The sequence below is a fragment of the Vicugna pacos genome, chromosome 22, assembly GCF_048564905.1.
Source record: "Vicugna pacos chromosome 22, VicPac4, whole genome shotgun sequence".
Taxonomy (NCBI): Eukaryota; Metazoa; Chordata; class Mammalia; order Artiodactyla; family Camelidae; genus Vicugna; species Vicugna pacos.
Window position 1 is genome coordinate 6,898,467 of NC_133008.1, and position 19,023 is coordinate 6,917,489.

At 45.4% G+C, this 19,023-nt stretch overlaps 1 protein-coding gene and 1 pseudogene across 2 annotated transcripts; one reads left to right on the forward strand and one right to left on the reverse strand.

Moving 5' to 3' along the window:
* Positions 1-1,295: 1,295 nt before the first annotated feature.
* Positions 1,296-1,956, reverse strand: LOC116285104 (large ribosomal subunit protein uL30 pseudogene; annotated as a pseudogene).
* Positions 1,957-13,609: 11,653 nt separating this feature from the next.
* On the forward strand, positions 13,610-16,846 carry CBY3 (chibby family member 3). Of its 2 annotated transcripts, none has more exons than XM_072947106.1 (3): positions 13,610-13,674; positions 14,897-15,968; positions 16,437-16,846. In XM_072947106.1, the coding sequence occupies exons 1-2, from the start codon at positions 13,625-13,627 to the stop codon at positions 15,570-15,572; spliced, it is 726 nt and encodes a 241-aa protein (XP_072803207.1). In that variant the 5' UTR covers positions 13,610-13,624; the 3' UTR covers positions 15,573-15,968; positions 16,437-16,846. The 2 variants fall into 2 exon arrangements, with proteins under 2 accessions (XP_072803207.1, XP_072803208.1); XM_072947107.1 differs by having other exon boundaries at positions 13,612-13,674; positions 14,900-15,968.
* Positions 16,847-19,023: the final 2,177 nt, after the last annotated feature.

The window sequence follows — 19,023 nt, forward strand, 5'->3', positions numbered from 1 at the left end:
CGTTGGTTGGGCCGGAGGGAAGGGGGCGGGCTGCAACGGAGTCGGCACCGCGGGCGCGCGCGCGCGTCTTGGGGCGGGGCCAGTGCGCCCGGCGTTCTCTCACCACGTTGTTCTGGTACCTTAGTGGGCTCGCTGCCCGGCGTTACGTCCCCTCCTCCGCGCTTCCAACCGCTTGTGTTCCCGGCCCAGGGCCCCGGGGTCGGACACCCCGTTCCCTTTTTTGGGGGAGGGGGCAAATGGCAGCTGGCAGAAGGAATCGGAGGTCCAGTGAGCCATCAGGAAGGACCTGATCCCAGTGCAGCGAGTGCGCGGCTCCGACGGAACCCTCAGTGTTCCCTCGGCCCGGCCTGGAGTTAGCTGCACCTTGCTGTGAAACTGGGCGCTGCCGTTCCTGCAGAGTCATTGCCCTGGGCCCAGCAGCCTGAGGCCGCCTTGCTACCCAACATTAAAATACACTCCAGAATACTATAATCCAAGGCTATTTCAACTTTCAACTTGTGATGTTTCTTTAAGATTAGACACGTACAAGAATGTTTTAACTGGAGAAAGGTGTTTGTGAAAGTAACGGGAGATTGGTCAGCTCTGGAGTTGGGTTAGGAGTTTGTAGGGAGGTCATTTAAATTTTAGATTTCGGTCATGATTTAGATATTTAGGGAAGCCTTATCTTAATATTATTACAGGGAGGTCTAAAAGAGAAAGAGACTAGCAGCTATGAGGCTGACTAGGAAGCCACTTCTTGGAGGTGATTAATGGGCAGAATTAGGCAATGGCAGGGTGATAAAAACAAAAGCATGATACTGGAAAAGAATCTGAAAAAGAATAGATAGACGGATAGATAGATAACTGAATCACTTTGCTGTACTCCTGAAACTAACACAACATTGTAAATCAACTATACTTTTTTAAAAAGCAAAACACACACACACAAAAAGCATTAAATGTTAATGCTGAAGAATGCTCTTTTGGACTCAGGAGACTAGGGAGAGAGAGAAACCAAAGGCAACATTGAGAGTGTGAGCCTGGGTGACTGGTGATGAAGCTTAGAGCCCCTAAAAAGGAGGGAATGCAAGTTTAGCTGATCCTGGGCTCCTGGGTCTGGGCCAAAGATAGAGCAGGACTAGACATCCTGCTAAGGGTCCTGCTAGGGATTTTTCTACTAAAGCATAATGTTCTTAAGAAGAAGCTGAGGACAAACCCCTGAAGAATGAGTTTTTAGGTTGTTTTTTCCAATTTGAAATCAGTCACTGTTTATTAACTGCCCAGATTACGATAATAATCATGGTCAACACCTCAGTTCATCCATCTAATAAGCCCGTCAGATTTGTCAATCTGGTCCCTCCTGGAGAAAATAATTGGAAGGGCCACAAGATGTGTTGTTTGCTTCTTTGAAGCATTTGCCAGCAGTATGGATCTCATGAATAAGCTCCTCGGTGCAGATAATGCCATATTTACCGAGAGATGGAGCAGGCGGAGTGCTCCCTGTCAAGACAACTGGCTTCTTGTTGATTGTGCCGTAACTGTAATTGTAGATCCATTCATTCTCTGACGTCAGATTCAGTTACCCCCATGCAATACATGGTTCCACAATCCTCCAGTGTTAACTGAAGCCTTGTTGAGCTTAACAAAGGTGTCATTGAAGATCCTGTGAAGATGAAGAAGCTTTCAGATCTCTAGGCTCACACCATCGATACCTGTGATCCTGATGAGGAGTGTCAATTTGGGTCTTGTAGATACATCAGACTTGCCCACTTTTCTTGTCCTCCTTGCTGTCTGAATCTAGCTCTATCTGCCTATATTCTGTTACAGCAATTAACTTCTTCATAGATAAGCTTCCTCCTTGCCTTTTGAAGCATCTTTTGGGCAAACTTCTTTTTCAGGCACATGATCTCAGGCTCTGTGAAATTCTTCCACTTTTTTGTAAGGGTTTGCCTTTTTCTTCTCTTCCATACCCATCATGGTTCCAGTTGGGAAAAGGCATGAGATCTTTTCTTGATAATTCAAAAGGTACTTTGAGGTATTAGAGTAGTTAATTAAAAGAAATAATCATTGTATAATTCTTAGATGTAGAACATGTGGGAGATTGTGTTGAATGTGTTTTGACCTTACGATGTTATTTGCAAGATGGTCTTCAAAATAAATTATATTCATTTAAAAATGCACATATGCTTTGGTCAAGCAATTCTACCCCTGGGAATGCTTCTGCATCTATATATCTAGGTAAGTAGGCAGAGAAATAGAAAGATGGGATGCAACCACATGATGTACTTGTGTTTAAAAATATACACAGTGATGTGCATTGCAGCACTGTTTGTAGTACTAAAATCCTAGAAACAGCCTCCATATCAGATACAGGCTGCAAATGGGTTGCCCAGCCTGCCCACAAGTCTGCCTGCCCAGCTACACATTCAGGGGTTCCCATGACCCCCCCTTAAGATTCAGTGATTCACTAGAACAACTGACAGAACTCAGGAAAGTGCTTTACCTGCCCCTGCAGGTTTATTTAAAAAACTACAATTCAGGAACAATGGAAAAATGCTTAGGGCAACGTATGGGTGTGCGTGTGTGTGCGTGCGTGTGTGTGCGTGCACAGAACTTTTTTGTTTTGTTTTTGTTTTTCCTTTTTTTAGTTTAACATTTATCGAGCACCTGCTACATGTGAATTACAGTTCTAAATTCTGGAGAAGGGAGTGAAAATGGGTAAGATATAGTTTCTATCCTCAAAGGAATTTAAAATCTAATAGAGTATAAAGCCATGGACAGAAATAATATAAGACACTGGATTCAGTTGGCAGAGGTGGTGGTGTGAGGAGTCCCGGGTATGGACAGAATGAAGGTTCCACATGGGAACAGAGCTATTACAGTGGAGTGAGTGCTTGGGTACCCTTAACAGTAACAGGGTTAATGGTGTATAGGGCACCACTCAAGAGTCTTGAAGAAGAGAACAGAGTGGGTTCAAAGGGCCCATCTTGGATCTCTTCCAGCAGGATGGCTAATGGAAGGGCATCCTTCCTCCACAGATCTCCCGGACTGGCCCTCAGTCTTGTCCCCTAAATCCCTCATCGGCCCAGAGTCGACCTTCTGTGGCCCCAGCCCCTCAGACCACCTATACCAAGCTTCCCTCTCCCATTGCCCACCCTCAAAAATAGGCTTTATCCTGTTGGCCTTTTGTCTTAGTCTGTTCAGGCTACTATAAGTAACAGAATGCCGTAGACTGGGTCGTGCACAGAACTTCTGCGTCCTTTCTGGCGTGCCAACCTCCCAGCACCTGGATGTGTTGACCAAGCTGGAAGATTTCTGAACACCACTGTTCAGGGGTTTTTATGGAGGTTCCATTAGTTGGCATGATTGATAAATTATTGACCATGGGTAATCGCACTCAGTCTCCGGCCCCTCCCCGCCGGGGGTCAGGAGTGGAAGTGGAAGGCCCAGTCCTCTAGTCACTTGGTTTAGTTCCTCTAGCAACCAGTCCCCCTCCTGAGGTGATCAAGGGGCCCAGCAATAATCACCTGATTAGCATAAACTCAGGTCTCCTTGGTAGGGGCTCATTATGAATAACAAAAGACACTCATCACTCAGGAAATGCCAAGGGTTTAGAAGCTCTGTGCCAGGAACCCAGAGTAAAGACCGAGTGTATTTTTATTGTACCACAGTCTCCTCATATCCATTTCCATTACTTCCCCACCACCAGCCTGAAGCAAAAATTGATCAGTTTCCTGCTACTTTAGAAAAGATGGGTCTTTTCTAGAGCATCATATAAATGTAATCATATTGTATATAGTATTTTGTATCTGGTTCTTTCAAAATATTGTTTTGAAAAAGAAGAAAAATAAAAAATACTGTTTCGAGATCCTCATCTGTATTTATCAGTAACTGGTTGCTTTTAATTGCTGAGTAGTGTCTACTGTATGAGTAAGCCATAGTTTGTTTATCCATTGACCAGGTAATAGACACCTGGGCTGTTCCCAGTGTTTGACCGTATGATATAAAACTACCATGGACATTGTGTACCACTCTTTGTATGGACATATATTTTATTTTTCCCTTAAAACCTGACATCTTCCTTTTTTTCTTGTTAGTTACATCCATCCTGAGGAAGACTATGTAGTAATGTTTTTTGAAATCTCTTACGTCTAAAAGTGTCTTTATTCTATCCTCACATAATTTTTTAACTTTATTGAAATATAATTTACATAGCACAAAGTTTGCCCATTGTAAGTAAATGATTTGATGATTTGGTAAATGTACAGACTTTCCAACCATTACCACAATCCAATTTTAGAGTATCTCCACCACCAAAAAGTTCCTTTGTGCCCATTTGTAGTCAACTTCCAGCCAATGCTAGAACCATAGAACTGCTTTCTTCCCCCTTTGATTTCCCTTTTCTAGATATTTCATATAAATGGAATCATACAATACATAGCCTTTTGTATATGATTTCTTTCACTTAGTATAATGTTTTCATACTTAATTCATATTGTAGCATGTATAAAGAATTGATTCTTTTTATTGTTGGATAACACTCCATTGCAAAGATATACAACATTTTGCTTATCTGTTGAACAGCTGACAGACATATAGACTGTTTCCCACTGTCAGCTATAATGAGTAATGCTGCTGTGAACATTTGTATACAAGTCTTTGTATGGACGTGTTTCCACTTCTTTTGGGTAATACCTAGGAATAGAATTGCTGACTTGTAGGCTAAGTTTGTGTTTAACTGTTTAAGAAACTGCCAAATTGTTTTCCAAATTGGTTGCTCATTTCACATTCCCACGTAAGAGGGTTTCAGTTGCTCCACATCACGGCCAACACCTGCTATTGTCTGTCTTTTCGACTCTAGCCATTCCAGCGGGTGCGAAGCGGACCGTATTGTGGTTTGTTTCAAATTCTGTGAGCCCCTCTGACAGTGAAGCAGTTGGTGTGTGCTGCCTCCCCATTTCTGGTACAGCTACCTTGCTGACCAAGTTGGAAGGATGTTAAGTAGCCCCAGGCAAGAATGCCAGACTCTCACTGTTCTAACCAGAATTCAGAGGTATTTCATGGATAAATGCTTCTCAATTTCTCATTTACTTTTGGCCAATTTCCAGAGCGCTAAATGCTTTAAATAATTTTTTTTCCAGTTTGACAGTTGTTTTCTGGGGAGAACATGTGCTGATCTCCTCACCGCACCAGACTGCCTTTAGTTGAAAAAATGTTTTTTCTCTTTTTTCCCCTGTATTCTCTAAGCTTTTCTGTTTGCTTGCCTTAGCCTCTATGTTTTACATTGCAAAGATTTTGTTTGTTTGTTTGTTTGTTTGCCTTGTCTGCACGTTGGAATCACCTGGAAAGCTTTTAAAATTCCAGGGCCCAAGCTGGACCCTCAGAACATCACAGCAGAATCTCTGGGGGAGAGCCTAACCATTTGAGAATCAAAATAATCAAATGAATTGTAAACCATTGAAAAAAGAGAACTGTCAACAACTTTAAAAGAGGAAAAGAAAAAGAAAAATAGAAATTAATAAGTCTATACCTGTAAAGAAAAAAATCTACATTCCTCCTGTGTTTCTTCTTTACCATCACACTACTATTGTGTTCACACCACTTCCTACACTAGATGTGTGGGTGTTTTCCCCACACCAAGCAATTCTGTGACACCAGCTGGGTGTCCTGCAATGTAACTCAATTCTGACACTAGCTACCTCGATATAGCTAGTGTCAGATCCCACAGGTAAAGGCCCAGCCTCATAAGAGTGACCCCGACTTCAGATGCTAATTGTAGTGGTGGATCCCCAGTTACCCACAGCTTCTGTCCACCTTGCTTATGTCAACTGAAAAGAAATGCACAGCCTGAAAGTTGAGAATTATGTATTTTTTTGCAGGACTTGCTGAGGACTTAACCCTAGACGACAGCCTCCCAGATAGCTCTGAGGGACTGCTTTGAAGAGGTAAGTGGGGAGCCAGGATATACAGGAGTTCTGCAGGAAAGACCAGGTAGTTAGAACATCAAAAGACTACTATTATTGAAAGAAAATCAGACACCTCAGGATGATGAATTTAGCACTTTTCTATGTATGTGAAGATGCAAGAGTCTGGGCTCATTCAAGTCATCCCTTTGGAATGCACCTCAGCTGTCTGGGGCCAGTATTCTGTTCTTTCCCATCCTGAGTCTCCTCTGGGTGCACCACTGGGGGTGGCTGCAGTGGCTGACGGGTGGCAGGCAGTCTGTTTATCTCCATCCTGAGTTCCCTCAGGGCTCACCATAGAGGGCTGACATTTTGATGGCCGAAACATCCTTTGTTCACTGATAAGGCAGGTGACATTCTTTGTCCACAGCTATAAATTGGAGGTTCCCATGACCTCCTCCCCCTTGATTCTATTAGTTCTAGAACAGCTTACAGAATACAGGGGAACACTTATATGTATCGGTTTATTAGACGGTATGACAAAGGATACTGGTGAACAGCCAGATGAAGGGATACACAGGGCAAGTCTGGGAGGGTTCCGTGCGTCACCCTCCCAGTATGTGGATGTGGATGTGTTCATCAACCTGGAAGCCTTCTGTACCCAATATTTTTGCGATTTTTATGGAAGTACAAGAGAATGGTCGTGTCCCAGGTCTCGGTCGAGTCCCTAGAACATCCCCTGCCAAGTAAGAGTCCTTGGCTTCACACAGGAAAGAATTTAAGAGCAAGCAATAGTAGAGTGGAGGTAGATTTATTCAGAGGTGTACACTCCATAGACAGAGTGTAGGCGGTCTTGGAAGGCCAGAGAGGCTATGAGGCATGGGGGTGGTTAAAGTAAAAGTAGATACACACTCCGTAGACCGAGTGTGGCCTGTCTTAGAAGGTCAGAGAGAGTGACCATGCGGTGCGGGATTAGTTTTTATGCGCTCAGTGATTTCACATGCTAGCAAGGGGGAGGATTGTTCCAGCTACTTCAGGGAAGGGGTTCCCAGGACTTGGGCCTCCACCCACGTTTTGACCTTTTATGGTCAACCCTCAAGCTGTGATGGCACCTATGGGAGGACCATTTAGCATGCTATTGTATTGCAGTGAGCGTATAATGAAGCTCAAGGTCTACTGGGAGTTGACTCTTCCGCCATCTTGGTGCTAATTGCTGTGTCATTCTTTTAATGGTTGTGCCCTGCCCTCTTCCCTCCTGTCTCAGAAACACGATCAATCAATAACACTATTTCCAGTCCCTCTCCCTCTCTGGAGAATGGGGGAGCTGGGGTGAAAGTTCCAAGTGTCCAGTCATGGTCTGGTCTTTCTGAACAGACACCATCCAGTAGCCCACCATGAGTCACTACATTAGACTGAAAGACACTGCTATCACTCAGGAAATTCCAAGGGATTTAGAAACTCTGTCAGGGACAGGAGTCAGAGACCAAAAATTAGAACAAGAGATGTGCCTAGTGCTCTTAACATGTAGGAAATTACAAGGGTTTTAGGATCTCTGTGCCCAGAACCGGGGGCAGAGACCAATGTGCATATTCTCTATTATCTGACAATACCAATAGAGGAGAAGGAAGACCTCTTGGTTACTTTTTACGGTAGAATGACAAGGGCTGACTGATAAGTATGACGTGAGCGCTAGTGTTGGAAAAGCATAATTTGGCAACCATCATGGTAAAGATTGGATTAGGCAAGAATCATCAATAGATGCTAAATTTAGGGGGGAATTTTGAGGAACAGGACATTTAAATGGTTGTAAAGTATTTGCCCACAGTAGAGAAGGTTCCTTTGCAATACTTAAGCACAATACCTGTCCCTAGATGGAATCCTCTATGGGAGGAAAAAAAATGCTATAAAGGACATTATTAGTAAACTGACAAAACTGAAATATGGATGGCTGATTAAAGTATTACATCGACATAAATTAGTAAGGCTGGTAAGAGAACACATACTGAAGTGTTTAGGGGCAAAGGACTATGAGGTATCCAAATGGTTCAGAAATGATAAAGGAAATGGGGTAAAATGTTGAGTGTAGGGGAGTCTGGATAAAGGGTATACAGGTGTTCCTTGCACCATTTTTAAACTTACAACTTAAAACAATAGCCAGGCTCTCCCTATACAAGACAATTGTTCAGAGTCTATTTTGAAAGTTAAAAGCCCCCCACATAGTTCTGCTTTCTGCAGAAAGCCTCAGATTTCATTTAAATGATAACAAGAATCTGTGTAAAAAGGCATCATTCAGGACAAACCACACATGGGCTGATCAAAACATCAACTCACCACACCTTCTTGTTTAAATGCCTATAAACATAAACCTACCACATATTCATTTGATTATAACTGTCTTACAAATATAAAACCATAATACATTTATAAATTACCCATAAAACAAAAAATTCAAATTAACATTTAAATAGGCCAACCAGGAGAATGTTTTTCTGCTGAAAACAAGTGCTATTTGACCTGTGAGCTGCTCCTAATGCCCTGAGGCAGATGTTTTGGCGTTCAGCTGGCACACCCTCTGTGCTGTGCCACGATGCACGTTCTCAGTCCACTTTTCACTCTTCTGGATACTTTGAAATCTTCCATTCACAGTAGAACTTGGTGCTCCCACACCTGTTTGCCTTCCCCTCTGTTGGCCACCACCACTCAAAGTCAGGTGCAGACTCTCAGGTCCTGTGGTGCTTCCTGATTATGAGCTGGTTATCCAGAGCAGACAGAACATCATCAACACTTTTTTTTTCAGTTGTTTTAAAAATTAGAACAGAAAATATAAACATTTTCCATAGAGTATTGAAGATTCCAAAGAACAGGCATGTAACTAATTTTTAAAAAATTTTTTTATTGAGTTAGTTTACAATGTTGTATCAGTTTCTGGTGTACAGCACAATTCTTCAGTCATACATGAATATACATATATTCATTTTCATATTCTTTTTCACCATAGCTACTACAAAATATTGAATATAGTTCCCTGTGCTATACAGTATAAACTTATTTATCTATTTTGTGTGTACCAGTCAGTATCTGCAAATCTCAAACTCCCAGTTTATCCCTTCCCACCCTCCCCACTGGTAACCACAAGTCTGTATTCATGTAACTACTTTTAAGGCACAATGGCTTGGGAGCAGCTTGGGGAAGAGAGAGAGGGATAGCAACCTCTAGATCGTTACTACAGTCACCTCTTCTGCTACATCCCACCCGACTGCGGTTGCCACCAAGCCCAGGATGAAGCCTGAAGGAGAAGCTAAAGAAGAAGTCCAAGGGAAGGCTGACCCAGGGATGGGCAACCCTTCCTGCTAAAGTTGATTCTCCAAAAAAAGGTGCCCTACAGAAAATGGACGTGCCAAGGGGGAGGGTATAGCTCGTGGTAGAGCACATGCTCAGCATGCAGGAGGTCCTGGGTTCAATCCCCAGGACCTCCTCTAAAAATAAATAATAAAATCTAATTACCTCTCCCTGCCCCCCAAATTAATTAAATTAAAAACAAAGAAAATGGGCGTGCTGGATGAAGTGTGTGCATTTTCTTTTTTTTTTTTAGTAAAAGTGGATTTTTTTCATGAAAAAGTAAAGTTTTTTTTTCATTTTTCAGTTTTACTAGGTAGAATTGTTACAATTTAACTGCACACATACAATGTATTGCATATAAATACATATACACAATATATTGCACATTAAAAGATGTACATATTTGTACTGTTCATTGTTTCTAAGAATGTTTAGAACTTTAGCTTTTTAAACTTACAGAGTTATCAAAAGAATAAAGCCAACCACAAAACAAGAATTAATTCAAAAAGATACATACTCCCCCCTCCCCCACTATTAACAGCAACATTATTTACAGTGGCCAAGATACGGAAGCATCCCAGGTGCACATCAATAGATGAATGGATACAGAAGATGCAGCATATATATAAAAGCAGATTTATTTAGAGAGATGTACATGGAGGTAGGGGTGGTGGTGGTTACAGTAAAGGTTAAAGTAAAGGTAGATACACACTCCATAGATGGAGCTTGGACTGTCTCGGAAGGCAAGACAGTGACTTCATGTGATTTTTTATCCCTGTGTTCTTCCTGTGTTCTGTACCATTTGAATTACTGTTTTTATCAGGTTTTATACATACGCAGAATTTTGGCTCTTTTTGAAAAAGAGCTATATTAGTTCAGAGAATGCCTCATTGTTTCAGGGAAGGGAAATACCACTGACAGAATATTTTAGAGACTAGACTGAAATGGTCATGAGCGTAAAAAAGATTTTGCTTCCGTGGTTTTGGCAGTATTCCTCATGGTTGCCAAGAGGAGGGCTCCACTGACATTCACAGCCACCGTGACATCTGTCTGGGGCGTGAGGAGATGAAAATTCTTTTTGAGGTCCTCCTCTCCTTTCCTCTGTGCCATCAGAATGAACTTTATGTCCTTAAACTCAGACTTGTTGGGACCTGCAGGCCTCTCCGCACAAGCTCCAAATCTGGTCTTTACAATGACTTTGAGAAGGAGTCCCTCAAAGGAGCCAGAAACCATTTTTTTTTTAATTGTGAATCTTTAAATTCTACAGTTTTCATTAAATTTTCTCAAAATCAAGAACTGCTTATGAAAGGAGTTAACATGTTAAGTGGGAACTGTTCCTCCTCTAAACTTTTCCTGTTCCAATCATCAAAAAGACTTCCCTGGGCACGGGGAACTGTTGTCAATATCTTGTAATAACCTATGATGATAAAGAATATGAAAAAGAATACGTGTATCCATAACTAAATCAAAAATGCTGTACCCCAGATTAACAGCATTGTAAATCAACTATACTTCAATTAAAAAAAAAAGACTTCCTTGGGTTTTGTAGCTTTTCCTTTTTTGTCGTCTGTGGAAATAAGGGAAATTGAAACTTGTTGAATATCATTCCTGACAATCACCCAGGACTTTCCAGAGATGTCATGGTTGTGACTGATGATTAGCTTTAATAACAGAGACACAATTTAGGGGTAGGGGGAAGAGACTGAGGGAGACAGGGTGAATGAGTGCTTGGCTGGGTTATGTTTCACAACCTTCTGAGGGCTGACTCAAGCTTAGCCTCATGATAAGAAGAGAGTTTTGAACAGTGAGCATAAGGGTTTATTTGTGGAAACTGACATTCTAATTCTAAAATTAGGTTAGAAATTCAATTACATGGAATTGAAACATGAAAATTCCAAGGACCTAGAAAACCAAAACAACATCAAAAGAATATTGTTGGAAGGTTTACACTACCAGATGAAGACTCACTGTAAGCCACAATAATTTTAAAAATACGGTATTGGTTCGAGAATAAAAAGACCAATGGAAGAGAATAGATAGCCCAGAAATAGTCACATATGCAGTCACATGATGAGCAACAAAGACACAACAGCAAATAGCAGGGAAAGGCACGTCTTCTATAAATGGTGCTGTGTCAACTTGACATCTACATGAGAAAGAGCTATCAACAAAACTAACTCAAAATGTAAGGTTAAAGCTGTGAAACTTCTAGTTTGGCAAAGCATTCTTTTTTTTTTGGTGGGGGGAGGTAATTAGGTTTATTTATTCTTAGAGGAGGTACTAGGGATTGAACCCAGGACCTCATGCATGCTAAGTATGTGCTCTACCACTTGAGCTACACCCTCCCCCTGCATTCTTAAATATACATGAAAAGCATGAGCCTCAAAGCTAAAAAATGATAAACTGGCTATTAAAATGAAACACTTTTGCTTTAATAGGCAAGCCACAGACTGGGGAAAAAATATTTGCAAAACATATCTGATAAAGGACTTTTATCTAGTGGTAAAGAACTCCTTCTATTCAACAAGACAAACAATCCAGTAAAAAAAAAGGTGGGGAAGGGGCGGCAAAAGACCTGAACAACCCAACAATGAGGGTAACAAGCGCGTGAGAAGACACTCGTCATTAGCCATTAGAGGAACAGAATCAAACTGCAATTTAGACACACTCACTAGAATGACTAGAAGTAAAAAGGTTTACGATACTACGTGTTGGCAAGTTTGTGGAGGAACCGGAACAGAAACTTCACTGCTGGTGGGGATGCTGTACAACCATTTTGGAAAAAGCTTAGTAGCTTCATAAAAAGGTAAACACACACCTACCATATGACCCAGTTATTCCACTCCTGGGTATTTATTCAAGAGAAACTAAAGCGTGTGGCCACACAAAGACTTGTACGCAGATGTTCACAGCAGCTGGATGTGTGACAGCCCCCCAAACGGAAACAACCCACATTTCCATCAACAGGTGGATGGAAAAACAAATTGTGGTATTCCCATACAATATGCAGTACTACCCACCAAAAAAGGACCGAATTGTAGATAAATGCAACAACACGAATGAATTTCAACTTAAAATAACTATGCTGTAAGAAGCCAGTGTAAAAAATGTTTACGAAATCTGTATAAGGTTCTAGAAAATGCATCCAGTGATGGGAGCAGAGGAACCTTCTGAAGGTAATGGATAGCTTCATTATTGTGACTTTGGTAATGATTTCTTCCATCAAATGATCAAAACATGTCAAAATTATACACTGTAAATATGTGTAGTTTAGTGTGTCAATTATGCCTCTATAAAGCTGTTAAAGAAAAAAGTTTCCCAGGAGGTGGCACTACCAGGTGGCTTTCCTAACCCCTTCTAGAGCCATCAGGAGGCTGGATTAACTGGAAGGCCCTGCAAGAAGCCTTTGGTGTCAGGAAAGGCAAGTAGAGGTGATGGCAATTGTCTGGGTGTGGCTGGCAGGTAGGGCTGTCTTCATCTCCTTCCACGGCCTCAACCCATGGCACTTGTCCTTCAGACAAGCCCCTATCTTCTTGCCTCTAGCAGGTAGCCAGGGTCTCCTTATCATTCAGGTCCTAGTATGAACACCAAGTGCTTTCCCCGAGCACCAGGCCTAAATTGGATCCTAGCCTTCACCTTGTCCTGAAGTCACTTTTTATATTTCTCTATTTCCTTCATTACATGTATCACAATCAGAAATTCTTATTAGCTATTTCCTTTCATTTTTGTTATCTGTTCTCGTCCTCCCTCCTCTATGCTGTTGGCACTCCACGGATTCCCTTTTACCGGGGGTGCACTCACCCCACAGGCGCCTTAAGTGTTGGCTGACAACTCATAGCTGCCCCTGCCAATGACTGAAGTGAGGGGTGGGTGGGGGAAGGGAAGGGCACAAAAGAACGGCTCCCTTGCGGTAAGAAGAGAGGGCTCTGTGGTGCGATTTCTGCAGCTCCCTGTGAGCTCCTGCGGGGGCTGGTCTCCAGCTCCAGGCCACATTCTTGTTTAGCTTTAGCTTTTTTCCCTGCCTTGTCCTGCTTCGCTGACTCTCTTCTCCCAAAACACTTCCCCAGTAAACCCCTCCTACAAAAATTCTCATCTCAGCCTGTGCTTGTGGTTTCCTGACCCATGACACCCCAGTTAGCTTCATGAGGGACTATTCTGTTCACTCTCCTAGAACAAATTCCTGTCTCAGGCTCTGTTTATGACCTTCTCCCGCCAAAAACGGTAGCTTGATGAGGGACTGTCTTCGCCACCTCCCTAGAACAGAGCCTAGAACTCAGTAGGTTCTCAGTAAGTATGCTGAATGAATACCGGGGAGAGCCCAGAGGTCTGTTTTATAGCTTAGCTGACCTGGCCTAGAGGCATTGTGAGTCATAGCTGGTAAACAGCAACTGAGTGGTTCAGAGATGGGGCCAGGCCTGGGACAGCAGCTTGGCATCTCCAATACATCCTCCAGGTGAGGCACAATATGTGAGGATTATCGGGGAAGGGGCCTGTGGAAACATGCAACCTCAGGGGTGGGCTTAGTTGCACCTCTTGGACTCTGTGTGGTCTTCCAGAGACATATCCCTGAGCCAGATCTAGGGGCAGAACTGCCCAGCTATGTGTGAGGAATAAGTGTGTGTTGAATTAACGGAGGCATGACAGAGGGGACTCTGCCCCAGGGTTCTTTCCATTTTTACTCTCCATGAGAAGAGGAATTTGAAAGCAAGCGTACAATCCTCTTTCTCACCAGTCACTTACAGGAGTGGGGGGAGAAAGAGAATGGGACATATCTGTTATTTGGACTTTAGTTTCTTTAAGCATGCAGTCCACCTGGGACAAAAGCCGTGTCTAGTCTGCACCACCCGTCAGCACAAGCCATAAGCACAGGTCCTAGCCTATGCAACAGGCCCCTAGGCTGATCTACACACACATATCTGGCTTCCCAGCTGTAGCAGGAGCATCCCGAGGGTAGGCACAGGCTGTGCTGAGACCCTCTGCCCAGACGAGGGCCTGGCACAGAACAGGTGACAGTTCAAGGTTGTAAAATAAGTTCATGAGGAGGGCAGTAATGCTGCTGGATAGTCCAGACATCCCACCAGATACACTTTCAGAATGCAAATCTAGCCTGTCTTTGCAGTCCTTGAGTAGCGCCCTGTCACCCACAGAAGGAGGGCTAAACTTTTAAGCCTGCCTATACGGGGCCCTCATAGTGCCCTCGTCCCCCTTTCCAGCTTCCTCTTCTGCTATTCCCAGCTGGATACCTTATACTAACCCCACCCCAAGCTCTTCTTCACGTGCGATGCTTGCCTACCTCTTCACTCTGCCTAGAGGCTCTCCCTTATCCCACCCCCAATCTACCTGTCAAATTCCTGTGCGTTTTTAAAGTACCTACTTGTCTCTGCTATCATTCCCTTCTCCCTGGCCCCTAACTCCTTCCGGCAGTCACCCAGCACTCAGAGCAGGGTTCTGGTCCTTCACCTGTACATCTATCCCCAAGGCCTGACACAGAGTGATCTTTGGGGGAGGTGGTTTAGGGGAGACTCCTGTTAATTCGAGTGTGCAGGGACTGGCTCCTCGGAGGCCAGCAACTGGTTAGCCTCGTGCGCGCAGTCCTGAGCCCTGCCCACCGGGCCTCGCGGTTTGAGAGGGCAGCCTGTCCCAGCAGGATGCTCACCCGGACTCTTGCTCCCCAGCAGTGCCCCTGGCTCGCCTTCATCATCCCGGACAGCCGGGCTCCCGAGGCAAGGGCGCAGCCCGGGTGGCCCGCCTCCTCACGGCTCTGCTCCAGGCATCCACGAGCCCGACGAGGCCGACCCAGCCCTCGCCCTGGAGGCTTTCCGGTGTCTGGCCTCGGGCCACGCCAGCCGCCTGTGGGAACAGCTGCGGCAGTTCTGGGCCGACCACTTCTCGCGGCGCTTCTCGCCACGGCGCCCGCCGCTGCGCCGCATCTCCTCCATGTCCACCTTCTACCTGCTGGACCACCGGACGCGCCAGGCGGAGCTGGGCCTCAGCTACGGCGCGCCGCGCACGCGCCTCGGCGACGAAACCTTCGTGTTCCTCGGCGGGCGCTGGGCCGCCGAGGGCCAGACCGCGAGGTCGCAGCCGCCGCTGCCCTCGCCGGCCACCTCGGGCTGGAAGGCGCAGGTGCAGCGGGTCAAGAGCCAGGTGCTGCTGGAGGAGAACAACTACCTAAAGCTGCAGCAGGAACTGCTCATGGACATGCTGACGGAGACCACGGCGCGCCTGCACCTGCTGGAGAAGAAGCTGGACCCCGCGGCCGCGGCGCGCCCCTGGCCGAAGAAGGCGCGCAAGCGCGAAGGCGCGGGCGGCGTGCTTTCGATCCCGCCGCGCGCCCCCGAGCCGCGGTGACGCAATAAACCGTGGGGCGCACGCGCACCTCGCTCGTCGCCGCGGGCCGGGCGCGGTGGTGCGGCCCCGCGCGGGTCCGGCCCGCACTGGGCTCGGGGCGGGTGTGCGGCGCGCTGCGCGCCCGTGGGGACCCTCACTCCCGGCCCGGGGTGGGCGGACGACTCTGCCCGTCTCGGGAGGGAGCGATGGGATGGGGCCGTGGGGGAAGATCTGTTTGCGGCCCGCTGGGAACGCGGAGTGGGAACCAGGCTGCAGCAGCCAGTGCCCGGGGGACGGGGATGGCCGGCGATGACAGGCAGTGGCAGCAGCGGCATCCTTGGCCCGCGGGACGGAGGGCAAAGTCCGGAGGCGAGGAAGCCGGCGCTCAGGAATGGAGGGCGCTGTGAGGCGGGCGGGGTGGGTCCTTGCACTGGGCGCTCTAGTTCTTGAGCTCGCGGGAGGGGTTTCAGCCTGAGTCCAGGATAAGGTGTGTTTTACAACCTAGGAACTTCCCCGAAAGCTTCCTCGAAACTTTGGGCTCTGCCTCCCCCTCTTGGCTGTGCGGCTTTTGGCGAGTCGCTTCTCTTTACAGGCTTCCTTTTCCTCAGTGTAGAATCAAGGTCTGTCCGACCCGGGGTGCAAAACAAGCACTCTCCAGGGCTAATCCTGTGCACAGATAGGATTTGCTTGACCCACGTTATTTTGCAATTTTGCATTTAGTTGCCAACATTCAAGAATTTGGAGATTTAACATTAAGAATCCAAGTTTTCAGTGTTCTCTTGAAAAACCAGAAGTCAGCCGCTCTGGACCTTTGTTGTTTCCAGCAGCAGTTGCCTGAATTTTGGCTGTCACCTCCTGATCAGCTTCATTCCTTTTCTCCTGCAGGTGTCTGATCGGGATCTCCTTCTAGACCCCTCCTAGATCAGTGTTCTCTCCTGGGATATGGGGAACCAGCTCCCCACCCCCAAGGTGTTATATAAGATACCTTGGGTCCTATCAGTGATGTGGCTGCACAGGAAAGGTGATGCCACTGATCCTTGCAGTCTGTAACCTTTCCCTGGAATGTGGACAGGCCATTTCAGCATACAGTGAAACTTGAGTCCGATAGGATTACCCATTTTCCTAGAGCCCTGTGAAACCTGTGACCGAAGTTGGTGTCCTGCCTCAGCCTACCTCGCTTTCAGGAGAGGGACTAGGGATTACTAAACCACTACCCTGTATAAAAATGCGGCCTTATTCATTAAATCAGCAAAACAGCACAGAACATATCATTAAACACGAAGCTTAAAAACTTTTCTTTTGAGCAGTGCTCTTTTGTGTCTTAATAGTTCTGTATTTATATTAACATAGATTAAAATAGTTTAAATAGTTGTAATAGTGAAATAAAATTTCCGTTTAGAATGACTAAGAAAATAAATCATATACAGAAAAGGAAATGAGAAGGAAACAATACACTAGGAAAAAACACAGAAGTCACTGATGGAGAAATTACGCTAAGTGAAAGAAGTCAGATGCAAAAGACCACACATTCATAGAGCCAGAAAGCAGATTGGTGGTTACCAGGAGCTGGGGGAGTAGGGAAGAGGGAGAGACTAATTAACAGGAACAGGGTTTCCTTGGGGGTTGATGAAAACTCTTTTGCAACTCTAGTGGTGTTGGTTGCACAATGTGAATGCTCCAAAAGCCACTGAAGTGTACACTTCAGAGTAGTCAATTTTATGTTATGTGAATTTTACCACAGTAAAAAAATTGTTTTAAGGAAGAAAGTCCTTTATATTAAAACATAAAAACTATACGGTATGGGGAGATAGCAAAAATCATAAAGGTGATCCAAGAGTGCCTAAAGTTTAGGGACTGTTGCCTTGGTCTGGGCACCTGCAAACAAACAGTTCTGATACAGAGAAAAGTAACTGCCCTGCCAGATCAGCAGCAGACAGGGAGCCCCATGTTTAGGGAGGGACATCAAAGTGGATAAAAGACCCAAATTAAATGGGGCAGGATGATATTTTGAGGTATGTCTTTGTTCTCTCGGCTCTGGAATTTTGCCTCCTGACTGAGGCAGCAAGCTCGTTGCCCCACGGGGAGGATGTGACAGAGCGGAAAGCAGGAACAAAAGACTCTTTGTGGCTTTCACCTTCTACAGCTCAGAACCTTCTGGCGAACAGAGCTTTGCAAAAATATTTTGGGGCTTGAGGACGGAGGTCAAAAAGGCTGTAGATGGGTCTGCAGCAAGAAGGGAGATGAAGGGAAATGGAAGTAGAGCTCCTGGTAGGTCTCCCATCTTGGAAAAAAGTCCTTTCTTGACCCTACGTTACCTTCCAGTCACTTCCCAGATTCTCTGCTTCTTTTTATAACTAAACTCCAAAAAGTTGCTTATACTCACTGTCTTCATTCCTCCCCTCCTTCTTTACTCTGAATTCCCCTCAGGTCTGGGTTTCTCCCCTGCAGTTCCCCCAGCTTGCTCTTTTCAGGGATGCTCCTGACCTCTAGTGTTGCCAAGTCCTTTGGCCAAAAGATATGAAAGCAGCTGTAATTACAAGGCTTATGGAGGTGGTTAACTTTTCTGAACTGCCTTAGAAGCCCTGAAGAAAGAATGAAAGGCTCTTCTCCCACACGACTCATGGCATGATGTGTAAGCCAGAAAGTCTTCGAAGACAACATATAAAGAAATGCTCACTTCTGCGGCCAGCAAACAGAGTGTGCTGAAAACGAGGCCCAGGATTTAATCCTGAAGGCAGCAGAGCTGCAGAGGAGACCTGTGCGTCCTTGACGATTTTCCTGAACTGAAGTTGTGGCTTTTAAACGGAAGGAATGGGACCATAGGGCTTGGCGTGGGGCTGTTTGGGTGGCTATACCTAGGAACCCTGAGCACCCAGAGCCCCTGAATTCTTCAGACCAGCAGCAGCTGCCTCCTTCCCTTGATAGAAAAGAATAGCGTTACTTTTCCTGGAGACAATGCAAAGACTCTCACCTGACACGGGCGTCATAGAATAATGCTAACCTTCTGAAGACCCACCTCTTACTGCCTCTAGACCAGTAACTAGGATGAGTTACTCCCATAGCCTAAGCAGTGAACACAGTCCCTAGTCTAGGAGGAAAGAGCTTGAGGACCCAAAAGGATGCAGGACCTGTCCGATAGCAGGACCTCTGGGGGGACTGATAGGGGTGGGGTATAGAAAACTGGGTAGGAAGTTGATTGCTATGGGAATATTTCCCATGACTCAAGACTGAGGGTCCTGCCAAGAACACCCGGAGTTTGTCCTAATGTGCTACCAGATGACTCTGGAAGCTTGGCCACGATGGGGGCCCTTGGTCAGTGAGCTGGAGATGCCAGAATTGCCCTGGCTGAGTTTAAAGAAGGAGTCTGAGTCAGGGAGGGTAGAGCTCAGTGGTAGAGCGCATGCTTAGCATGCACAAGGTCCTGGGTTCAATCCCCAGTACCTCCATTAAAATAAATAAATAAATCGAATTG